This window comes from Nilaparvata lugens, chromosome 1 (assembly GCF_014356525.2).
Source record: "Nilaparvata lugens isolate BPH chromosome 1, ASM1435652v1, whole genome shotgun sequence".
NCBI classification, from domain to species: domain Eukaryota; kingdom Metazoa; phylum Arthropoda; class Insecta; order Hemiptera; family Delphacidae; genus Nilaparvata; species Nilaparvata lugens.
The window spans coordinates 77,717,286-77,737,122 of NC_052504.1; the positions used below are offsets into that span (position 1 = coordinate 77,717,286).

Sequence of the window (19,837 nt, forward strand, 5' to 3'; positions counted from 1 at the left end):
CTTGTCAGTCAGTTTCGGCTCGTGTCAATCAATCAGTCATCAACAGTCATGAAGCGCGGTAGCTGCTGTTGTCATTTCTCACTACTTGTGCTGCTGGTTGCAGTTGCCGCCTCTTCAGGGGCAATCGTCGTCAACAACCACAACAACAACTTCAACAACACACACAATTCGTCGCTTGTAATGACACGAGATGGCCAGGATGCTTTCAAAGTGAGTTCTAGTGTTTTTGAATGATGGTGGTTGGTGTTGTTCAGTTGTAAGGCAGGTAAGCTAGTGTGTGCAAATTGTGATTGTAGGTGAAAGTGAGATAAAATTTATAGTGTGCGTCTCAGAGGACAGACAACTACTTGATAGTTGATTGAGGGTAGAATTGAAGTGGCACTCAAAACTATTATCATAGTGTTCCATACCAATATACTGCTTCCTCTTTTTGTATGAATTTATTGTAATGATATGAGATGAAAAATCTTTGCAAGAAGTCATAGTCGCTATTTTTCTTTTGAAGGACGAGTAGTGAAATCCAACATTCTATCCTGGAAAACTCTGATGAAAATAAAAAGTGAATTGGGTGTTGGAGTTGGGGGAAAGTATAAGTGGATGCAAATTATCATAATTATTGTGTTCATCGATATGAGTTGGAAATAACTAGGCCCAAAAGAAGGCTGACGTTGATTTTGGGAAATTCTATGATTGAATATGCATAGTTTGGAGAGATCAAAGTAAATCTCAATGGAAAGGGTATTTTTCTCATGGAACGATTTTTTCTTTTTCCCCCTCATATTTAAGAATACCTATTAAATATTGACTATAAATATATACTTTTAATTTGTCTACTTATTAAACCTCAATCATAAGGGTATTTTTCTCATGGAACGAATTTTTCTTTTTCCCCCTCATATTTAAGAATATTAAATATTGACTTTAGAAATAGAGTTGTTCAACTCTAGAGTTTAAGCAAACTGTAACTAGCTGATCCCGAGGAATCCCTAGCTGACCGGACAGTAGCATGCGATGAAAAAGAGAGATTCTCTGGAAAAGGCACATATGGTGATCTCTGACCCCAATTTCAGAAAAACTTCCAGTCTAACACCACCATCACAAAAAGTCAAATATCAGAGTTCAGTTTTGGAAACTTGGAATGTCTCAGATTATTCTCAGTCTTTCTCTCTCTTTGTGGGTTGAGTGAAAGAGGGGGCTCTTATTGCCACAACTTCGACTACATCACAAAATAGAATACATTTATCTATATCTTATGCAGTCGTGGCCGAGTGGTTAAGGATTCTGACTAGAAATCAGATTCCCTCTGGGAGCGTAGATTTGAGTCCTACCGACTTCGATATTTTTTTACGGTCAAGTGTTGAAGGGGAGGATATCCTTGATATTGTACTCAAAATTCAAACGAACCATATAGATGATTAATTAGAAAATGTTTATTTGAAGTGAATTCCTAAAATTCAGGGAAACATGTGAGAGGGGTCGCTCGTTCTTTGCGTGGAATAGATTATGGAAGCACAGTGAACCAATAACATGCTTCTGATATTCACAGTGATCTAGTATAATAAAACAGTAGATATCTGTTTCTGATAATATTTGGTGATTTTTTGTAGGGATATAAGATTTTCACACTCGTATCAGTAAAGGCCCATATAAGTTACAAGCAAATAAACATGGGTCTAAAGTTCGTAAGAGTAATTAGATTCACTTCAAGAACAAAATATTCACAATAATATAAGTTTCATTCAGTGAGCTTTTCCTATGTATCTATATATATATAAAAGTGAAATGGCACTCACTGACTGACTGACTGACTCACTCACTCACTCACTCACTCGCAGAACTAAAAATCTACCGGACCAAAAACGTTCAAATTTGGTAGGTTTGTTCAGTTGGCCCTTTAGAGGCGCACTAAGAAATCTTTTGGCAATATTTTAACTCTAAGGGTTGTTTTTAAGGGTTTAAAGCTCGTCTTTTAGCATGTATATTCTTCTTCTCCCAATCTCTTAATTATAATTGAAATTTCCATATCATATGTTACTATAGAACTATAATCTAGATAGAGTACCTCTTCGAAACAGTTGTTAACTGGCAACTAAATTATACTGCTACTTCAATCTAGGAATATTATATTACTGGACCCCCGACTGGATTGTCCTAACATATGATAAAAATGCCCAAAAGAAAAATTAAGGCGAGCGAAGCGAGCCTGCTGATCTCATTCTTGGACGATCCATTGGGGGTCCAGGGGGCGGAGCCCCCTGGCTAGACGGATATGGCAAGCGAAGCGAGCCTGACAGCTAGTATTTTATAAACGCCTCCAGAATTAACCTATCAATAGTATCAATAGGATTGTCTAGTCACGGTTTAAGCCAATAAACGCAGATCTACTTACTCAATCAAATAAGATCGAATCGAATGCAATTGTCTCTGCCTTGTCATTGTTTGAGACAGTATTGTTTCTTTGTTCCAATTGACTGTATTTCTCAAGCAAATACAATACGACTACATGCACTCGATTCCAGATGCGGTATCAGTAATAATCTGTGAGAAGGGAGTGATTTGTAGTAATATCACGGATAATCCAACCCCTTAGCTCTTTGTATGCATTTCGTTTGGTGACCATCATCACTCAAATTTGAATTTTATCATCATCTTCATGTCTCTAGTAGATTAATAAAGAGTGAGCAAAATAAATATATATTGTAGCCTACACATAATTTTTTTCATCTGCATGAAATTGAGAATTCTTTCAGTTAGAAATTGAGAGCGTAACTGAGAGAGAGAGAGAGAGAGAGAGAGAGAGAGATCGCAAGAGAGGAGAAATTAATTTTAACTGATACTTGAAACTTTAACATTGTGTTTTTCTAATAGGAAAAGCCTAGAACGTTTCGATCTCGTTTCTGAAGAGCTCAATCAATCTCAAAAGCTCATCGACCAAGCAGATATTATTCTCATCGTCACGATGGAGTTCGAAGGATTTTATCACACTTTTTTGTTGATCTCAATAGCATGTTATTGCAGTTGATTGTTGGTATGCGTATGCCTCATGTGACCAGGTCAAAGAACGGTTCGCCAATCCCACATGTAATGTGTTAGCCTATTACAATGGAACACTGACTCCGACTTGCATCTTTGACTGAGACCAATTATTATGATCATAATAACAGCAACACTTTGGACGCGTTACTCTGTCTGAGAGAGCAATTTGCCCCTTTTGAGTTGGGCGGACCTGAGATGACATTACGAAGTTTAAATCGATACTCGAATAATAGGCTGATTGCTGATATCACAGTACTTCCTATGGTTTTGTCTCGTTTGTATTGTATTGTTAGCTCTTTATTTTTTCAATATCATTATCTACACACGCTTGCATTATCTGCACACGCTCCGTGTCTTTTTGTCTTTTGTTGGTGCATCTCAATAAATTATCCACACTTTCAGATCAAAAGTATGATTTCCACTCCATCGAAAAAATCTAGAATAAAATTGGACGGTAAGAATAAGGATAGAATCAACATTTTTCTGCTTGGAATAAAACTCAAAGCTCCAAGCAATCACCAATTGATTAGAAATATCCACAAAGTCACTGGTTGAAAATCTCTACATCTACAGTATTCAGAGAGCATTAATCCTAATCAGTGATGCAGTTTATGAATCCATTGCAAACGTGAACACACACATTCATTTTTATTGTTATTCATGTAGATTCAATTGACAACTGTATCAAAAATGAAATCATAATATGAAAAAGTACTGAAAGAAGCTTTATTTTAAGGATTATCCAAATTCAGCGACTGTACTTGGAATCTTATAAACCCATCGCATATTGCTGCTTGCTTTGATAAAATTTTCCGCCGCTTCTTCAATTCTCTGATAGTATATTTCTGTAGCTTCAACTGCAGTATGACTGTGATAAGTCACAACAGTTACTTTTTTTGCAACTAGAAACCGTATTGGGTACCTTCCGTACCCAATCGTTCATGAAAGCTGAATTCCAATTTTATGAGGACATACATGAAATATACAATACTCACTTAAGTCCAAGCAGTTTTGACAAAACGTCAATAAGGTCCGTGTCATCACCATTATTCTGTACTTATTTTTTTTATCTTATATATAAATTGGGATTTTACAGTACTTTACTGTCTTCCTTCTTTTAGCCGAGTCCTCCATCCTTGTCTGTCTTCCCACTCACCATATCTCAAATTCCTCATCACCATAGCCTCATCCACTTCATCCCTCCAAGACCTTCTTGGTCTTCCTCTCCTCCTCCGCCCCAACGGACTCCAATCTGTCACTATTCCAATCCACTTACTGGCACTAGCTCTTCTGGCATGACCATACCACATCAACCTCTTGTCTTTTATGAATTTCATTATTATCAGACTCCACCTTCATTCTGTCCCTGATCACCTCATTCCTCACTTTATCCATTCTGGTCAAAGCACAGCACCTTCTCCAAAACTCCATTTCGACAGCTATCTTATTAATTCTTCCAAAAACAAAACTGTACAACACTAACCTCTTTTTTGATACAAACCACGTTCAAATTGATCAAATCATGCAGGCTACTCATTGGCTGTCATGAATTTGGCAAAGTTTAATTTGTAAAAATTCAAGTAGGCTATGATAGCCCAGTCAATGAAGGTCCAAAAAATCAGTTTCGATCCGAAAATTAAATAAAAGCTGAATTTCCCACCATCGATAGAACCCTCCCAGAGGGTCATTCTCCCAAAAGTCCCAAGAAATCCCCTTGGAGCTTTCCGCCCCAACCCCAAAAAACATGAGAAATGCAGGTAAAAACGGGAAATCAATTATCTCTGTAACCATTGATCAGAAACAATTCTATTATACGCCATTCGATTCGTTACATTATGGACTACAATATTGGTTATATTCATTTTTCCAATAAATTTAACAGTTTTCTTGATAAAATAATATATATGTAAAAATTTTGGGGGTTTGCGATTTGATTTTTTTGCTTTCTTCGATTAACTTCAAAACAAGTAGTTTTAAAGGAAAATAAGCCAAATAATTAATGTAGCCACTGTCATTGCGAATCCATTGATGTATATTGTTATTTTTATTTGCGATTCGATTTGACGCTGTGGAAGGGGAAACAGTCGACGCGGTACGGCGTGGCTGACTCTCTTCACCATAGTAAACAGTAAAATACAGTAGAAGGCCAACTGCTTTCTAAGTTGCATCTTATTCACACTATGGCGCTCGAAACAATGGCCTTTCACACGGCAGAGACCTCGCTCCTGGAATATCATATTACGGAAGATCATATTTCATATTTTGCAGCTCTCCTGTACTTTCACATGGGGATCTTACGAATAAGCCGACAGATCTAACAACTCCGCCGACGTTTGCTCAAAGTATATGACTCATCACTTTTTCTCAAAGTCTAACTTCCTTAAAAATATAGATAGAAGATTTCTGATTTCGGATTTGGATTCAGCGACCCCAAATTCTTTGAAGCGTAAGTCCCATTTTCAAAAATACCCGAAAACAAGGGAGTTATAGCTGTTTTTAATATAGCTTTCCATTATCATATGATTATATAGTACGTACTAAGATAATAATACTCCTGAAGAGAAAGAAGTTTTTGAACACCTGAGAAGTTTATACATAAACATTTTTAATTTTTAAAAGTTCTAGTTTTCCAAAAAAATATTGAACTATGAAAAGATGAATCCAAATATGAAATCATAAATCATCTCCACTCATCACCCAATAAAATAGGAGGAAAAGGAATGTTGTACAGTAAAATTCACTGAATTTCAATTGTCATTCAAGAATCCAATTTATCAGGTTCAAATCGTTGAATATCACTTCAAATTCCCAGCAATTATTGACTATTTCTTTTACAATCAGAAAAATCTATTATGAACATACAGTATAAACATTGTGCTGATCTGAATCGATCTATGGTAATAATAGGAATTGAAAGAATAGAAAATGTCATGGCATTCCAAGTAGTGATGTCTGTGTATTAGAACTGCTGAGTTGATAATGCATACTGAAAAAAAGTCATGAATAGCTCAGACCAGCCTGGCCTGTGATGAACCTGTATAAACAATTCATAGAATTCTTAGAATTCATAGGAACGGTAAAAAAAAAAACAATTTTACGAAAATCGATGTACATGTAACTGGATTTAGAAGATCAATACGATAATGTTCTCTATCACAATTTAATCATAGAAATGTTTAAGTGAAAACGTTGGGCGCAAACCTTCTGCCATGAGGAGACAAATAAATTTATGAAAAGCTTGATAGCTTGAATAGTGATCTGATATTTGTTACACGTTTTTATTCTAAGACATAATATGTCTTAGACTAATTTTTAATGTTTCTTCAATCGGCAGGAAAATTTTGGTTTTTCAAAGTTATCTTACTCCCTTATTTTGGGGTATTTTCAGAAATCAAGATAAATAACCTACCAAATTTCCTACACGAATACAGTGTAAGTTGTATTATAATAGCTAAAGTACTTACGTACTGTATAGTACAGTACCTGTTCGTTTTTACCGTATAATTATATGATAATAGAAAGCTTTATTAAAAACAGCCATAACTTCCTTGTTTTCGGATATTTTCGAAAACGGGACTTACGCTTCAAAGAATTTGGGGTCGCTGAATCCAAATCCGAAATCAGAAATCTTCTATCTATATTTTTAAGGAAGTTAGACTTTGAGAAAAAGTGATGAGTCATATACTTTGAGCAAACGTCGGCATAGTTGTTAGATCTTGCCTCTGCTTGCCTCGAGGGGAAAAGACGTGACAAAACGAGGTTCCTGGATAGGAGTCACCATGTGAAAGACACGATTTGACTCAATGTACTTCGACCAAGCAAGTCTCCTATCGTGTGAAAGAGGCCTACCGTATAAGATTAATTGAAAGATGATTCATCATCTTCTATTATTTTTGTTAACATATCGATTTTTCACCTCCACTCGCATCTTGTCATTCATTACACAAGGTTGGCAGAAGCTTTTCTTTATGTCGATTAATGTTGATTGAAATTGATTTTGATTAGGGCACCAAAAGAATAGATCATGTTCTATTTGAAGCATTCAAATTAAATCTATTGAACATGATTTCTTATGACTTAGCATTCACAGATTCAGTTGGGTGAAGCTATTTGAAAATTGTACCTGATTATCAATTTCATTGTTTTTATACCATTCTAGTTCATTGTGATCATTGAAGGGTTGAAGTGATGAGTTAGTTCAAGTGAATTCTAGTACACAAGTATATTGTGCTTATAATGAATGGGCTCTTCTTTATTTTCTATCGATGTTTTGATCCAGTAGAGAAAATTTAAAATGTTGGTTTACATTTTATAAGCTTCATAAATGATATAAATTAACGGTAATATAAATTTGATAAGTCCAGTATTAAATTAATCGATGTTGATTTTCATTGTATCGCTTTGTATCAATGTTACTTGCACTGTTTGCAATTCATCATTATTCTCTCAAGAATTAGTTTTTTATGAATTTCATGATCTGAAAATTGAAATTCAAATGCTATTTGGATGACGTTCACATTCCACTGGTTTTTTTATAATAATTGTTACGTTGAAGAGTGAGGCAATTCAATCCATTTGGAAGTAAAAGGAAATCACAGTGCGATTTGAACAGTGGATAGTAACTTTGAAATTAATTCAGTTGCTCAATTCATTTCGGCTTGATACTATCATTTGTAATTATAGTTGATCAGAAATATGCATTGTATATAATGTTTATATTTCAGTTTTTTTAATCTTCTATCACAGTCTCGCTTTCATTCATAAACATGATAAACCTAAATACGTTGATTACCTTAAAGATGTAGCTTATCTTACGACGAACAATGTACAATACAAACAATTTTCATTAAATTACTATTATGATGATCATTGGAATTTCTGCCTGTGATTGAGAAAAAGTCATTTTATGAGCCTTGAAATTCGTACCTAGAAAAAGTTGCATTATTACTAGAAATTTGTTATTTTTACTATTTATTATAGGTACTGTACATTGACTTTGTGATTATAGAGATCAACTACTTTATTCTGAATCAGGATAAGGATAAATAGGGAAATTGTGAGATGGGATAAAATCCATAGTTACATAGCATCAATTTGAAAGCTCTGATAACAATGATTTGAACGGAACTGCGATTCTGGCTTGGTATTGCCACTTCATGTTCAGTGAGAATAGAAAGCTTCAGAGTAATTCGTTCTCACTATATGTGATAATATTGGTAATATTTGGTAACATTTGTTAATATTTCAACCAAATGTGCAACAAATTAATCTACTTTCAGCTTGAAAATTTTCAACTTATCAGGAGTACAGTGTTATCATATAGTATGTCAGGTAGGCCCACCCTTTTATTTGTTTTTGTTCACGTGATCCGATGATATTCATTCCATTATCAAGTGTTTAAATCATAAAGAGTGATGAAACAAGATAAAACACAAAAAAAGCTATGAAAAGAAATTTTGAATCTTCATTTTTCACAAAATAAGGATAAGATGAAGGAGTCGGACACATAATATATCATGAAACTTCGTTGAAAAACATCAATATCTGAAACTAGAGTTATCAAATTGTGTTACCTCTGACTCGTATGGAGAAGGCACACTTCAAATTAATATAATAAATTCTGTGAGCAAACAACGAAATCCTGATTTTTATCATGAGGATGGTTAAATCAAGAAAATTGTAATATTTTTTTAGAGTATTGAAAAGTGAAAATCTATATACAGCGCATGTCAAAACAATAGACAAAATTAATTGTTTCGAGGCCATAGTGTAAATGAGATGCAATGTAGACAGCAGTATTATTCTGTTTACTATGGTGAAGGGAGTCAGCCGCGTCGGCTGTTTCCCCTTCAACAGCATCAAATCGAATTGCAAATACATAACAATATACATCAATGGATTTGCAATGAGAGTGGCTACATTAATTATTCGGCTCATTTTTCTTTAAAACTACTTGCTTTGAAGTTAATCGAAGAAAACAAAAAAATCAAATCGCAAACCCCCTAAATTTTTACATATATATTATTTTATCAAGAAAACTGTTGATTTTATTGAAAAAATGAATATAACTAGTATTGTAGTCCATAATGTAACGAATCGAATGGCATATAATAGAACTGTTTCCGATCAATGCGTACAGAGATAATTGATTTTCCGTGATTACCTGCAACTTTTCAACTTTGAGGGGGGCTAGGGGGGAAAGCTCCAAGGGGATTTCTTGGGACTTTTGGGAGAATGACCCTCTGGGATGGTTCTATCGATGGTAAAAGATTCAGCTTTTATTTAATTTTCGGATCGAAAAAACCTTTATTGACTGGGCTATGATGAATTCAGCCCGTTATAATGAGTAGATATAAAATCTCTGGATATATTGAGATAATGAATCTCTTCATATTCATTTTATTAATATATCAATTATCAATTTATTTATTATTTATTATTAATTTAGGTAATAGAATTAATTAATTTTTCTCATATTCAAACAAAATATTAATTCCATCAAATATATAATTATATGTTTGCTATAAAGGATACGACGGGATAGGTTTATGGGATATAGGATAGTCAGAGAACAGTTTTCACCCAGCAAACAAGAATGAATTTATTGCCATTTTCATCAAATGATTCTCATTAGAAATGATATATATTATAATTCATTATGTTAAAATCTTTTTTTGTTTGTCTAGAGTAGAGAACTTTGTTCCTTTACCGCTCCATACATTCTAATACAGGATATTCTCTCCTCAATAGCATAAGGTAATGATCTGAGTATTGTGAATTGCACCCTATAGTCACCATACGGTATACCTGGCATATTGTTCAGTTTCAAAATCACAATAAAATCTTTAAAATGACATTGAACCTGCAAACAAATAAACAAAATTATTTGTTCATGCTTACTGTTAGAATATGAAATTCAACATTTTAGTTTGTATTGTGGATACTTCAATCAAACTTGACGTTTCAGAATGTGGACAGATTGTGGATTCGCTAATGGAACTTTGGCATTTTACTTATGCACCTAGATACAAAGTTTACCTATTTCAGATACCCTGAAAATCAAAATCCATCCAAAGTTCATGAATTAGGTTTCTCCTTCTTCTAACATCCTTTTCGCAGATCAGGATGATCTGATCTTTGGAGACGGCTGTTCTGAAGAATTTTGATTTTTTTAGCGGATATTTTTCAACCAAGATGTTTTCATCCCATTGATTTTACTCAGCATCACAAGCTGGAGTATCATTTATAATTATACATGCATTTACTGTAAACAAAGTGTTTCTGAACTCCCTACCAATATTCTAGGGCATTTTTTCTGGGTAAGAAACACATCACACATTTCTGATTTTCAAACTGTCCGAAAGTCCTTAGTTACTCACATAGCCAAATTTTTCTATTTCCACTCACCATTGAACGTACGGAACATGGCTGAACATACGGAAGTGAAACTTAGCACAAACATTCATGAAAAATAGACAGAGCTAAAAAAATGATGACTATTGTTTAAATTCAAAGTCAACAAAATTGGTCATTCACTTGAATAACGACTGTATGTCGTTGTGAAAACTAGTATGTTTGTGATAAAGTACTCATTTCTGATGTGAACTTCGGTTTTATAAAAAAACTGAAATAGCTATTTAATTAATGATGAATCAAATCATAGCAAAGCATATGAACAGCTGGTTTATCATCTCATTCTTCCCTACCAGAAGGTGCCAATCTACAGAGGTTGACAGAGACCTCTCGTCCATCAGGAAGTCGTGAGCGTCCATCAGGAAGTCGTGAGTGCCCATCAGGAACGGAACTCGAGCGACATGAGTGTTCAAATGGAGTATCTCCACTTCCTCAACTTCCGGATCATGAAATCCGTCTTACAAAAGTCTTCATCCAGGCTTTCTTGGCGTTGATCAGCCAGGAAGGCAAAGGTGTCAATACCGTGGGATTACGGGGATGGATGAACATTCGGTGCGCAGTTGATAGAAGTACACAGAAGCGAGCGAATGCTTCCAGGTGAATCAGTGATAACCTTCTTCCAATGACATGTGTCCATGTTTCTGGACCGGAGAGCTAAACGGATTGTCTTCCATACTATCCCGTTGTAGCGTTCTACTTGTCCATTACCTTCAGGGTTGTAGGGAGACGTGCAACTGATACCCTTGGACATTAAATGATTTTTAATTTATTTTGATAGAAAAATGGTGTCTCTATCGGTGTGCGGTGTGTATGTATGATGGATAGCGAAATATGTTGAATAAGTCATTGAGATTTCGCATCACTGTTCCTGATGACATGTCTTGGCAGGAGTAAACAAAAGCGAATCTAGAATATTCGTCTACAATGGTGAGAAGATACTTATTCCTAGTTGATGATGGAGGTCTTTTGAAGTCTATGTTTATCCTTCCGAAAGGCCGAGTTGCTTTCACCAAGTTTCCTTTGAAAGAGTGGAATCTCGGCTTCAGCTCCGAACAGATCTTGCATTCCGTGCAGATTTTTCTGATATCATCTACCGAGTATGGAAGGTTGTGAGTGTAATAGTGGGAAAAAAAAGAAATGACTATAGTGATCGTTCAGGTTTTTGAATAAAACAAATTATTATTTAAAATTATAGGTCTGGAAAAAGAATGTACAATGAACTATTATCTTAACTTTACCTTGAAATTGTCCCTTGGCCTGATCCTTAAAGGTCCGGTTAAAACCACTCCCGACTTTCAAATAAATAAATATGTATAAAAAAAACTTCTGCCAGTTGATTGAATCAAAGCATCAGCTTTCCCTACAAGACTCAAATCTTGAAAGCACAATTATGCAGGTTTAAACTGCCCGAACTGTGACAGCCTATAATAAATTGAATTCTCAAGACAGAATCCTTCAGGTAAGCAATAATGCCTTAACTCAACAACTATACTTCACAAACGGTTTAAAGAATACGGGCCTCGAAAGAGAAATTCAAAATCTATTTATGTGAAAAAAACATGCAGCCTTGATTCACAGACCAAAAGTCGACTCACCCTTGTTTATATAGCATGGAGCTAAAAATCATAATATTGCCTTCACGAAACGTGATAAAACACACGTTTCCTCTTTGCACATTGAAGATCTTCTCGCTTTATCAATAACATTAAATAATTAAATCCGCGACTAGATTTCCAACTCACAAAATAATATTTCAATAAAATTGGTTTTTGATGTCATGTATGACATGAGTTTTAATCCAATGATGAAATCTTGTTACGCCAGGGTGGCAAAGGTCTTCATGATACTTTGGAGATCTTGTTTTGATGTGATACATCCCATTAGCGCACATGCTCGCGAAAGAGTGTCAGCAGGTATGTTCTCCTTGCCGGGTCGGTAAGTGATATCGTAAGTATACTGTGAGAGCTCAAGGCGCCATCTCATGATTTTGTCATTTTTCACTTTGCTTTTTGCTAAACTACCTATTGAACATAAAAGATACGGATTTCTGATCAGTAATTAGACAAGTAAGAAACGGCCAGATAAAGTAATGACGCCAATTTCTAATAGATTCTACAATAGCATACGCCTCTTTCTCCACTGATGAGTGTCGTTTTCCACTTTCATTTAGTGTTCGTGAAAACATATGCAACGGGGCGTTCATTGTAAGATAGTGTTGCAGCTATACAGAAATCTGAGGCATCAGATTCTATGGTGAGAATACCTCCTTCATCAGATGCATGTATTACTGCTGCAGCAATTTCTTTTTTGAGATCTTCAGAAGCAGCATGTGCCTCTCCTTGAAGGGGGAAGAGCGTACAATGTGCTAAGGCATGAATTTTATTTGAAAAAAATCATCCTTCGGGAGTAATGCGCAAAAAGGCCTATGGTCCTTTTCAAGGTTTTGAGATTAGAAGGTGGGGGCATATTTTAAAGGCTCAAGACTTTCGGGATCTGGACGTAATGATTTGTTTCCAGTGAGTTCTTTGATGTTATTGCAAGGAAACGTTCAAGATTTCTATCATGCTCTTCTTTTAAATTTCCACAAATTATGACATCGTCCAAATTTAAATTTAATTTAATTTCTATTAAATTTAATTAAATTTGATTTTAAATTTTTCAAATTTAAAATTAAATTTATTTAATTTTAAATAAATTATACATCTATTTAACTAAATGTATAATTTAGTTTCTCATCTTGTGTGAGATTATCGATTACTTTGGAATGCTGAAACGCCGTTAGTGACGCCAAAAGGAATACAGCAGAACTGATAAAGATTTCCACATGTTTCTAATCCTGTATATTTTCTTTTTTCAAATAAGATTGGTACTACTTGGTGATATGCAGATTTCAGGTCTAAAGTAATATACCACGAATACTGAGCTACTTTGCGAATAAACTCTTCCATATTTGGGATGGGATATGCGTCCAAATCAGTGAATTTGTTTATAGTTCTGGAAAGTTTTTTCTTGTCAGGTTTCACAACAATTGCTTGGGCACGCCAAGGTGTGTGACTCTCTTCTATGATACCAATTTCTAGTAATTGTTGGATCTCTTTAGCAATAAAATCTTCATCATCTTTTGGTAATTTGCGAGATTTGGTGGTAATTGGTTGACAGTCATGTTTCAAATTTTTGAAAAGAGAGCAAGTTGGAATATTAGCTTGGGCTGATCCACATAAGGTCAAAGGGGGGTTTCACCTCCGGAGTGTACGTTTATACTCGTAAAATTATTCATAAATTCATGTCCAAGAACTATTTTTGCATTGCATATAGATCTTCTATAAGCATGAAGCTCACGTTTGTATATTGTTCCCCTTGCAAAGTTATATTTGTAGTTATCATGCCTTGAATTTTTGGAGCAAAACGTTTTGATCCTAGAGTAACATTTCCAGTACAATGTCTTATTTTCAAATTCAGTTTTTCTGCATATTTTTTTCCAATAAAGTTTCCTGTAGCTCCAGTATCGAGTAGAGCTTCTGTGAGTAGAGTATTTGCTTGAGAATCAATAATTATTGTTATTGGAATCATGACTTTTGACAAGGATTTCTGTATATGAACTGAATTTCCAAGTAATGTTGATTGGTCGCTTCTATTGGTAGCGAAGTGTCCTTTCTTTTTACAACTATTTCTACAGAACACGTCTTTAGCCGGACATTTGTGATGTGAGTGAGCGCTTTTGCCACAAAAATAACAAGTTTGCTTGATAGCATAACACGATTGATTAGACTCAACGTCTTTGATGATAGATGAATTTGAGGTTAGGCGTATATAATTTTCTCTATTCTTAGAACAATCTGTATTTCTTATGAGGTTGACTCCATCCTTTGAAACAGAATTAATGCTGACATAATTTTTGTCTTCATACGATTCGGCAAAATTTTGGGCAGACTCCAAAATTCGCGCTTGAGTAATGGCTTCCTCAAATAATTGTTTCGAATAATCTAGAATCAAACACAAATAATATGCAAAACAGATAGAGATTGCATTACGGTATTGGAACAGACTTTAGCTGGACTGCTTGGCGTGCACTAAACCATCCTCCAGCGGTCACGCTTCACTGAAACTTCCATATCTCACTTAATATTGTTTCACTTAATCTTGGAAAACGAGGTGTCCATCGATTTGTAATTGAATTTACTGGAAAAATTTATTCTTGTCAGTTTTTTATTGTAAAAATCAACGATTTTCCAATATATAACATTTTAGAAGGCTGCTATTTTGTTCTATAAAGATGATAAAAAGTCATAATTTTTATGTTTCTTTGTCTAGTTAGTCCAGTCTACGAAAGATTTTACAGGGGAAAGTTTGGAACACAATTTTCAACTCCACAGCTCTTTTAAGGATAGTAAGAACATTAACATATCAAAAGTCCTCACCCTAACCCCTCTGCTAAAAGGGTGGGGGTGGTTTGAAAGTACCTTTTTTCATTTTTCGCATATATCTCGGAAACCATGCATCTTATGAACATTTGTGTTCTGTACAACATTGAAGCTTACAACATTACCAACAAATCATGTCTTTTACATTTTTTTACATATATCTCATAGTTTCTGAGATATCCTCTTTTGAAGGTGAGATTTTTCTTGTAATAACACTTCTGCCTCCAATTTTTTCACCTTTTCGGCCTTATAATTTTTGAACGACTGATGAAAAAAATCCGTGCTTATTATGAGCTGATGAAGCATCAAATTATCTTCAATTTGATGTTTATTGTCACTATTTTACGCATTTCCCCACGACTGCTGCAGCAGTTTCTGAGAGTGAAATTTTCTGTTCAGCAACCATAGATCAGTTGACTATGAAATTTGGAGGGGGTGTTTGGAATACAATTTTAGACTTTGCAATTTTGTTGAGACTAGTTTGGAGGTGAGCATATGAAAGGCCCGACCCCTACATCATGTGCTGAAGGGATGAGGGTGGTTTGAAAGTTGCATTTTCCACTTATTACTTACATGCTCATATCTTGGGAACGATGTGTTATATTGACATAATCAACTGCATAAAAATTAAGCTTAATAAATTTCCTGCTAGTTTTGTCTGGTAGAGATTTTCGATAAATTCGATACTTTTTGAGATATTTATGTTCTAAAGTGATGCATTTTCGAAAAACCTGTTTTTTTTTCATTTTTTCGCTCTTTCAAGTCTTATAACTTTCCAACGATTGATGAAACAAGAATGTGCTAGTAAAGAGATTGTAGAGCATTAACTGTTCAGCTATTATTTAGTAAAGAAAATTGTGAGTTAAAAAACACAATGGTGGCTGTGTGAGTAACTGAAGACCTTCAGACAGTTTGAAAAATAATATTTAGATGTGTTTCGTACCCAGGAACAATGCTCTAGAATATTGGTAGGGAGTTCGGGAACACTTTGTATTGTCTTTCACTTACTTTCTTAATATATCAGCCACGATTTGCGAGACATTCTGTATAACTTACCCTTTCTCTGGGACATACGAATGATACATTGCAGTGATGAGCAGCCAAGAGAACAACGTCCTTGAAAAATATTGTGGCCAAGTCACAAGCCTTTAATTTTATATCAATGAGTGTGCTGTAACGTCCATTCGATCCCTTCATAGCAGTTATGACATGTATCTAAAAATACTCACAAAAAAATTAACTTGTTTATGTTAATGACTGATAAAAAATAGTGGGCATTTGATAACACTTGTAATATAGACAAGTTGTAATTCATAACTGAGCTGATCGATACAAGATACAAAAAATCCAACAAAAGAGGTGTCATGAATAAAATACATTCAACGAAATGTAGAATGTAGACCGGGCCTAGTGAGCTCTACGTTCTAACTTGAACAGACTCAATTTCATGTGTGAGTCTAAATCTATGTAAAGTGGTAAACGAATTTTAGCTAAACGTGTTAGCAGATTGTCCTAGGATTTGGCGGGATATCTTATTCTTGAATTGCGTGACGACGTATGTAATATGTATAAGGGACTTTGGATGCTTAGAATTTTAAGTATAATATGAAAAGAGAGAGGACTAGATTTATTTCAAGATAATAATATAAATTGGGAATGAAACTTCAAGTATTCAGTCATTGTTTCGAGAGAAGAATAATACTTTTTGTATCCTACAAATAGTTTTGAACGAGCGTAGCAAATTCATAGATGAAGACTCAATGATTTCAGCGTTAGTAAGCTCGTCGGTATGGTATAAAACGTGATAAAGTAGGTATGATAATATGGACTACTGCTGATTTCAATGTACATATAAGAATTTGAGAAGTGATAAGAGAATATCATAAGAGTAATATTAATGTCTATCTATAGTGAGTAGAAAACTCATTGACTATGAAAATACATAGAAAACTTGGAAAGACTGTCTGAAGAAGCTCAGATACCACTTGATGGAGATGGGCTGGAGTTTCTGATTGAAGAGGTGAACGCCGCTTACATGGAAGTTCAACCAATTCTCTATAACCTATTGTTAAATAAATTCGCTCTGTAATTCATGGAGTGAATGATTGTTTTCTGTGATTCCTTTAATCATGCAATCATCATAATTTTATACTTATTTGTAGCTGTCCACTCACTTTTAGCTTGTCGTCCACATCGACACCGGTGTCTACGGTGCCAGTGTATATCAGGTGTGTTCTGTTCAACTTTCCAATGTTTAAATTCGATAAAAAATCGTACTTGCCTCGTTTTTCGCACTTTTCAAAGCGATGGAAAACCAAATCGTAGTTCTGCACAATAATAAACAAAAAAATCAAGGGGAATAGTGAGGCGGCACCCACACTTCAGCAACATGAGACAACAGTGCGCAAGCATACTAGTTATTATTTGAATGACATTTTTTAAAAACCATTTTTATATTGAGAAAAGTCAGCTGTCGTAATTAAAAATGTTATGTGCTCTCCAAAGCTTCATGAAAATCCAAGGTAATTTTAGTATTTCACAGATGGAAAAGATAAAAAATTAAGATACCTTTTAAGACTTTAGGTGGAAAATAAAAATAGGTATACACCTTCTCATAACCAATCAATAAAATCCTAAAAATTAATTATTACCATAATTTCTTACCATAAAAAATATCTGAACTGTATAATCAAGACCATTAAAAACAATTTGATCTCCATAAATTTTCTTTTACGCAAAGAATTTCCTTGATACTCTACTTGCCTTACTTACTACCATAGGTACCATAGTTTACCCACGGTATATAGAAGAAGTCTAAATACCGTGAGTTTACCTACTATCATATGCTTTTCAAGAAAAATCAAGGTAGGTACCCAATTTTCAAGTTCTCTATAAGTTCCAAAGCCCCCTGAGTGATTGATCAATTGATTAAAAACACGATTTTTGAGCTCTTCTCACTTTTAAATTCCTTTGAGACCAAAATCCGATCTTCCGACTACTTTAAACAAAATTATTGAAAAAATAATTTCAATTATTTTTGAGAAACTTTCTCGCTTTCTCCACTCACTTATATTCCAAGTTAGAAAGTTTCTAGCGAGTCGTAAATGTCATGTTTTCTGCTCGATATTGACATAATCATTAATTATAGGATAATCATAATCATAACTATAGGACGAATGAAAATGATCTAGACACCAATAAAGTGGAGACACTACGATAGTTGTTTTCTTCAATGTTGTTTTCTATCACTAACTGCTTATTATTAAATCACTTTTTGTACTTAGAAAAAACGACTAGCAGTCAGATATCTTACAATAAATGAATTAATCACTCACTGTGACAACGAGATCTTTCGTCAGGTCCGCCTTCTTCTTGGTTGTCATTGGATGTCACAACCAAGAAAATGGCGGACCTGCCGAAAGATCTCGTTGTCACAGTGAGTGATTAATTCATTTATTGTAAAATATCTGACTGGTAGTCGTTTTTTCTAAGAACAAAAAGTGATAGTTGGTTTGTTCCTTGAACGCTTCCCCATACTCTAGGACTACAGGAAGTTACATAAATCATAGATTACACTCATTAGTGATCAGTGATTGAATTGTATTGATACATTGAAGTCATTAAGTTCATCATTTTCCAATCCATCCGTATTTGGATCTTAGCGTAATGATACAAATCATCAATCTGGCTATATAGTTGATAGGCCAGTAACTATATTGCGTCAGAAACACATGTTTAATTTGGTTTGAGCTATATTTCTCAGTTCTAGTGAATTTTTAGGATGAACTCTTGTCTCATTATCTAATACTTACCCCTACATCCTCAAGTATCTTTACAGCATATACTTTTGCAATGAAAAACAAAACTATCAATGACAATTTTGAGAGACTTATCATTTTCCCAAGTCGTAAGCAGTGGAGTGATCCAGCTTCACAAAATAATTTACTCAACTGAAAAAAGAGCTCCACAATAATCATCATAATCATCATCGGATATCCTAAACGTGTAGATTTTGAATCAAACATGTTATTAACATGCTCCATACAACTGAATCAGGAAGTTCAGTAGCATGACTAATGATAATTCTTGATCAAAAATGGCAATTAATGATTTGGTGACGAATTTATTGCAAGCTAATGATTGCAACAATCTTAATGCAAGGTGATATAAGATGTCACATTTTTAATACATTGTAGTGGTAAAATAAATGTCATATTATTGACCGAATCGTATCGTTGAGAAAGTTTACTCTAGCTTCAGGTCATATTTGAGTTGCACAATATTCTACTCTTCTATTATCAGTTGCGACCTGAAAACTCTGACACCAGACCTGAGCCAGCCAGGTCACACGATATTATTATTATTTTTTTATTGACCGAAAGTAGTGGAGTCTATGTTTCAACTCTAATTGCTTTTGTCTGTCTGCATGTAAGGCGATTACGGCCAAACGCGTTGTTAGAATTCGATGAGATCTGAAAGAATATTCCTTTTTCAACTGCGCGTCGATGTATACACAAGGTTTTTTGAAATTTTGCATTTCAAGGATAATATGAAAAGAAAAGGAATTCCTCCATACTCTGATATCACAATAAATATATATATATATATATATATATATAATCTCCTTTGAAGATAGATCTCCTTGTATATATATATATACACACAAGGAGATCTATCTTCAAAGAAGATTATATATATAATATAGGTTTTTTTCTATATCCGTCTAACCATTCATTTTACATTAGGAATGAGCCGTGTTTGGTTATATATATATATATATATATAAAATCTTCTTTGAAGATAGAATCAATCAGACTTTAGAATTATTCATCATCTATCAGCTGACAAGTGGATTATTCATTGCATGCATTACACAGATGTCTGGCCGTTTCTATTCCTATAAGGTTTCAATATTTTTTATGATGCGTATAAAAAATAGACATTTGCATTTGGCGATTTCAACTCGA

At 34.4% G+C, this 19,837-nt stretch overlaps 2 protein-coding genes across 2 annotated transcripts in view; one reads left to right on the top strand and one right to left on the bottom strand.

The window, feature by feature from the left end:
- Positions 1–48: 48 nt before the first annotated feature.
- LOC120354226 overlaps positions 49–19,837 on the top strand; it is a 40,728-nt gene continuing 20,939 nt past the window's right edge. The window contains exon 1 of the mRNA XM_039441068.1: positions 49–210. Within this exon, the coding sequence (XP_039297002.1) occupies positions 49–210 (162 nt within the window). The remainder of the gene's footprint in view (positions 211–19,837) is intronic.
- LOC120355482 lies at positions 9,612–18,799 on the bottom strand. The gene is made up of 4 exons (XM_039443911.1): positions 18,683–18,799; positions 17,045–17,197; positions 15,927–16,085; positions 9,612–9,898 (listed from the first exon to the last, which is right to left on the bottom strand). The coding sequence occupies exons 1-4, from the start codon at positions 18,764–18,766 to the stop codon at positions 9,719–9,721; spliced, it is 576 nt and encodes a 191-aa protein (XP_039299845.1). The 5' UTR covers positions 18,767–18,799; the 3' UTR covers positions 9,612–9,718.

Coding starts and splice junctions, on each gene's coding strand:
- LOC120355482 (XM_039443911.1), bottom strand. CDS start 18,766: ATGATAAGTCTCTCAAAATTGTCATTGATAGTTTTGTTTTTCATTGCA. Junction 17,198..18,682: donor AGATACTTGAGGATGTAGGG/GTAAGTATTAGA, acceptor ATTATTGTGCAG/AACTACGATTTGGTTTTCCA. Junction 16,086..17,044: donor ATGTGGACGACAAGCTAAAA/GTGAGTGGACAG, acceptor GAGTATTTTTAG/ATACATGTCATAACTGCTAT.